Here is a 5,568-nt window from a genome sequence, read left to right on the forward strand (position 1 = left end):
CAGTCTTTTCCTTGTACATAAATAGTTTCCTCGAGAGCAATGGCACTAATATAATTTCAGGATTTTTTATTTTGTGCGGTAAGTGTTATTATCAAAATAGATGTTGTTTCAACTATTTGTTACATAGTATAAGCACATAATATAGTATAAGAAATATTCGCGATCGCGTCGTGAAAGTGTTTTATAAACTACCATGATATTAATTTACCCTCGAAACTACAAATCGCTACCCTTAAAAAATCAAGATAAAATTAGACAGAATTATTGTCGTAATTACATATAACTGATTCTCTGGCTTTCGAGGAAAAATATATATATATATTTTACGATTCCCTGACCGCTCACTACATTTCAGTATCTATATGAGAGCAATTGATTCAGAATAATTATTCCTTCTTTATCGAAATTACGTAACAGGCGGTTTATAAAACATACGCGCCACAAGAATCGATAAAATGCTTTAAATTTATTCTTGTTGAACATACGATAAATCACCCTTCCATTTTCTTTTTTTAACAGTCTATGTCCGATCGTTTGTTTCATACAACCGCGTGTTACAACTCTTAACAGTATGAAGATACCCTTAGAATGATACTTAAAGCTCTTACAACTTTTACAACACACTTGCGTACAGAGAGTAGTAATAGCTGGGGTTTTGGACTAGACGTGATGTGGTTGAAGATGAGGCAGCCTGCTAGACGAGTTGGATCAAGATTTCATACTGTTCGCATCATCGAGTCGCCTCTCTGTTCCTACGGTTAATAAATTTGCAAACTCCATCTCTAACAATTGTCGAGCCTGTTAAAACGCAAGAAGAATAATAGTTAAGTTGAGCACACGAATCTTTGAATTAATATTTATAATCATTCGTTGAAATTGGTAACCCACTTGTGTGTTTTGGGTTGGAATTTGCAAAGTTAGAGCAAAACTGTTCGCGTCGAAACTATCATCGAGAGCCATAAGAGCTCCATGTACCCCAGATTCCAAAAGGTGGTTCCCGTATTCCTAAGAGCATAAAATGAACATTTTATCATCAGTGTAATACCAATGAACAACACAACACCAGAAATATGTAAGATGAAATTACTTTCAGGCCGATAGATTGCACCCATCTAATAACACGATCATTACTCCATACAAGAACATCGACGTTGGCAGCTTCTGCCATTCGCCTTCTTTCTTGTAATTGTTGCCTATCATAATTCAGTCGCTTCAAACATGAAATGCCGTATTGCAAACTTGTTCTGCAGAAATGAATTAAATTTAAATATCGAAACGTCCAAATAATCATTTAGCAACAACAATCCATTCTTCTTTTCAATGAATTACCTGTGAAAACTATCAACCATTCTAAGTTGACCACGAAGGTCCTTTTTGGTAAGGTGATCCAACATTCTAGCATCAACAAGGCACTCCATGAAAGTGGATCGATATTGTGGCAAGCCAAGACTCGGAAGCCAAACATTACCAATCCATTCGTGATTCATATCACCGAATGCTAAGGTTGTGCGAGAGGTTTTCGGTGCTGATGGACTTGTGAGTGACACCATTTCTTGGATGGCTAATCGTAGTTTCAATCGATGCAAAGGATTACTGTGATACAAGTTATTAAATTAAGTATACCGTATATAGTATCCATCATCTCATATCATGTCTTACAACTTGTTCCCGCTGCATACCTTATACCAATTTCACGCTGAATTTCAGTATCACTAAGAGCACTCATGATGGCACCGCTTTTGACATTTGCTCGGCAAGCTGCGACGTACCAAGTAGGCATGCCCACCCACAGCTCCAACCAGGCCACCACTGTCGGTCCATTCCACAGAGCGAAAGGTGTTCCAGCCTTCATCGCCTCAGCCAAAAGTTCATGCCTCGAGGAATCTAACATACTTCCAAACATACTAGGACTGTAAAACAATTCGTACGAGAACAATTACGCTAAATAATTACTATCGACTGCTGACGTGACTACATCCAAGTACCTTTTCTTTTTTCTACGATCGAAGTCGCTCTTACTGCCCATGGTTCCAGCTACAGAAACGGTATCCCCATAATCAGGATCTGCAGGGGTGCTTGCTCCTCCCATACCTGGTACATCTCCTGGCATAGGCGTATCTTTTCCCTTGATCTGCAAATTAATTGAAATTCTCCTTTATTCTGAAATATTTTCTTAATTATGATGCTATTGTCTTACGCGTAATTACAATATGCATCACCTTTTCTTTCTTGCTGAAAAATCTACCAAGGCTGCTCTTAATGCCCTTCTTCTTCTGAGCTGCAGCCACTGCCGCCGCTGTTACCGGGCTCATGGTGGATTGCATGTGCAAATGCGAGCTAGACAATTGTCCAATTGGCAATCCAACACCAGGCAAGTTGTTCTTGTGCAAACTGTCCTGGCTGCTATGACGTGAGGACAATGGGGAAGGGGGAGTCCCAGAATTGAGTGCGCCGTTGTTATGTTGCCCATGCCTGCTGCATGGAGCGCTAATCTAGTTTCTATCTCTACTCTAAACAATGCATTCTGGCCCACACGCTATTTGCTATTTTTTTTTCTTTTTACTTTTCCTCTATGTTCTATGTGACTCTTACATCGATTTCAAGTATGAAAGATTATTTTTAAAATGTTTCAAAAATACATCATTGCGTCAAACAACCAAAACTTATCAACGATACTTGTCAAGTTGACTAATGTCTCATTACTTTTTAAGATTCAAAGGATATATGTATGTCAGTGTGTTCTTCGAGACATAGTTGGGTAATATATGATTAGGGAACTTACTGAGCCAAGTGAATTGCATTACACGAAGACATTTAGCGATGATCGTGCTTATGCACGATTGTAAATTAGCATAAGCATAAATATTATTTAGCTCTTTTAATAATATACGAGAAATGATTCTTTCTTCAAATATTTTTTTTCTTCCATGAAAATGATATTACTATTTCAGACGGTTTAAAGCGTTCAAACGTTGACTCTTTACTATTCAACATATCTACAATGTTGTATCGACTAACGATGACTTCAAATTTCTTTGCAAGTAATTCTGCGACAATTGCTACAAGCACGCACAACTAATGAACTAAAGAGAAGAAGAAGCAGTACTAATATGGCTTTAGAAGCCCATGGAAAAATTTCATTGAATAATCTGGTAAATGGTAATACAACGTAATATCGTAATTGTAGGGAATATTTTTCCAGGGACATCTAAACCGATCAACTATGTTCAACAAAATATTGAAAAGAGAGTTGTAATACCTACTCAGTATTACAGGCAAGGCATAAAAACCTGGAAATATAGCTGATCACTGCTTATGAGATGGGATTGCCGTAATAAGTACTGTTTAAGGACAAAGATATAGAGAGACCATCTTATAAAAGTATTTTTTTGAAAATTGTAATTTTTTGTTCGACGATACAATTATTTATAAGTTGCATCGATCAGATCCATCTATATCTTTGTATCTATTTTGTAGAGAACAACCTTATTCGCGCAGTAGATTCAGACGCGGCCTTAACTCGATGCAATTCTCTTGGCTGTCTAAATTCCCTCGATTGTCTGAGACAGCGATGTCTGTCGTGAACTGGGCAGGCTTGAATGTACGATGGATGGAAGAAGCTAATATCAGTTTCTTCCAGGAACTCATTTCTATCAGATCTATCAGATGGTTCGTCCGTACCACTGTGCTCGAAAATTAGGGCTGTAGGCATGTATGTGACACCTTGCATACCATTCATTCATTATACAATTTGTCTTGTGAGTAAGAGAGTGATCAGTTATAAGTAAAAAATGGAAATGTCTCTACTTAATTTTTTTTTTTTTTTTTTTTTTTTTTATACAAAACAAAATCTAAGATCATCTCAGAGAATCCTCTTTTTCCAAAAGAACGTATAAAAAGGATCTGTTACCATCGATGTCACTTAAGTCGACCTCAAGGTTGTTCATTTCATACCCACATGGACCACTCAAATATGTCGTGCACAGCGGCATATGTTGCGGATTACATGCAGTACTACAATCTTTAATTAACCTGTGAGCAGGAAAACCACTGCTGGGAAATCCGGCTTGTCCAGTACGTCTGGCAGCATAAACAACGTATAATACTAACTACTTACAAAATAATTACTGGGTCTTTGGCAATTCCACTTCTATGCATGCAAGGACTTTTCATACCATTTATATAATATCATTGTTTGAAGCGTTAATTGATTAAAAAAAATAATGATAGCACATGATTGCTAACGGAAAAAAAGAGAGCAATACATCGGTAATGTTCCTAAAGAGTCCTCATTGTCAGAGATGTGGTTGCTAAAGTGTTGTTCATCATGTATCATTTTTCGAATAGTATATTGTTCACAGTTATTGAATTGACGAATATATGTATTTGTAATTTTTTCTCAACATTAGTAAATTGACAATCGAACACATACCTTCTAAGCTCCTCTTGACTGTGAGCAAGTGCCTGTGCTACTCGTTCTAGCCTGATTGATCGAGCGGTCAATGGTGAAGCCGCATCGCTGCCACCGCTTCCTGCACCACCAGTGCTGTCTCTTTCGCTCACTGAATGCAATTCTTCACCTGATAACTGCAACTATAATATATAAAAAATTGCACACACATTACACTTACTGCTCTACAAAAAACGAACAACTACAAAAATATATTGTAGTCACAGTAACTGACCTGGCTCGCAGGAAGGGATTCTGACAGTTGACCTGGACTAACCAAAGAGGCAGCATACTGGTGAAGATGCGCTGGAGACATTGACGCCGGTGCCTTCAAATTCATCAAAGTGTTAAAAGTATACTTTTCAATTGCTAAGAATCTGTGAAATATAAATGGTACTTACAGTATGATACTTGTGTAAATAATCCCTATTAGGACTATGATGCGATTTGGGAGTAGATCGTCCACTTAACGGCGGCGATGCCCGTTCGAGACTTCGCCCCCTCGCTAACAGATTCATGTGTTCAAGACTACCAACTCGGGACTCCAGTTCCTCAGCGCGCGCCTCGGTACTTTGTTTTTCTTCCTTCATCAAAAGAGTACACTTTGACGTATCGTGACAGGAAGTACAACGGAGAACATCTAGTTACCTGAATCAATCTAATTTCATTATTGATCGCATCTAACTGTTCTTGTAACATGAGCGCTAATGTTTGAGCATCTGTGTGTCCTGTTGGACTGATTACATCAGCTGCACAACTGAACAGACTTTCGTTGTCACCGTCGCCTTCCGCGTCGCTGGAAACATCGAATGCCTGTTGCACGTTCGCGAGAACATGCGCTTGTTGCAACTTTTCCCATTCTTGTTCCGCCAACGTACGTGGAACGTAATTCTAAAAAATTTACAGATGGGTTTCTAAATCCTTCTTGCCACACGTTTAATCTTCTTGTTATAGAAGGTACCTTTGTTGGATCGTCTTCAATAGGGGGTCGTTTGCTCGTTCTCCTTGGTAGAGAGTGCGTATCGAAGCTACTGTGACTTGCACTCCTGGAAAAGGAACCTGGATCCACTGCATTCGGAGACAAACTTCTAGTCAAAGCATCTGTTTGCTGGATATTG

General features: G+C 38.5%; 1 protein-coding gene across 1 annotated transcript in view; it reads right to left on the bottom strand.

The window, feature by feature from the left end:
* Positions 1 to 338: 338 nt before the first annotated feature.
* The window catches only part of LOC108579470 (liprin-alpha-1), a 37,950-nt gene continuing 32,720 nt past the window's right edge, over positions 339 to 5,568 (bottom strand). The window contains exons 11-23 of the mRNA XM_017943015.1: positions 5,412 to 5,567; positions 5,099 to 5,341; positions 4,852 to 5,034; positions 4,686 to 4,778; positions 4,433 to 4,593; positions 4,033 to 4,080; positions 2,220 to 2,472; positions 1,986 to 2,131; positions 1,680 to 1,910; positions 1,330 to 1,593; positions 1,088 to 1,244; positions 889 to 1,005; positions 339 to 798 (exon numbers count right to left, since the gene is read on the bottom strand). Coding sequence (XP_017798504.1) covers positions 709 to 798; positions 889 to 1,005; positions 1,088 to 1,244; positions 1,330 to 1,593; positions 1,680 to 1,910; positions 1,986 to 2,131; positions 2,220 to 2,472; positions 4,033 to 4,080; positions 4,433 to 4,593; positions 4,686 to 4,778; positions 4,852 to 5,034; positions 5,099 to 5,341; positions 5,412 to 5,567 — 2,142 coding nt within the window. The 3' untranslated portion in view covers positions 339 to 708. The remainder of the gene's footprint in view (positions 799 to 888; positions 1,006 to 1,087; positions 1,245 to 1,329; positions 1,594 to 1,679; positions 1,911 to 1,985; positions 2,132 to 2,219; positions 2,473 to 4,032; positions 4,081 to 4,432; positions 4,594 to 4,685; positions 4,779 to 4,851; positions 5,035 to 5,098; positions 5,342 to 5,411; position 5,568) is intronic.

This window comes from Habropoda laboriosa, unplaced genomic scaffold (genome assembly GCF_001263275.1).
Source record: "Habropoda laboriosa isolate 0110345459 unplaced genomic scaffold, ASM126327v1 scaffold33, whole genome shotgun sequence".
NCBI lineage: Eukaryota > Metazoa > Arthropoda > Insecta > Hymenoptera > Apidae > Habropoda > Habropoda laboriosa.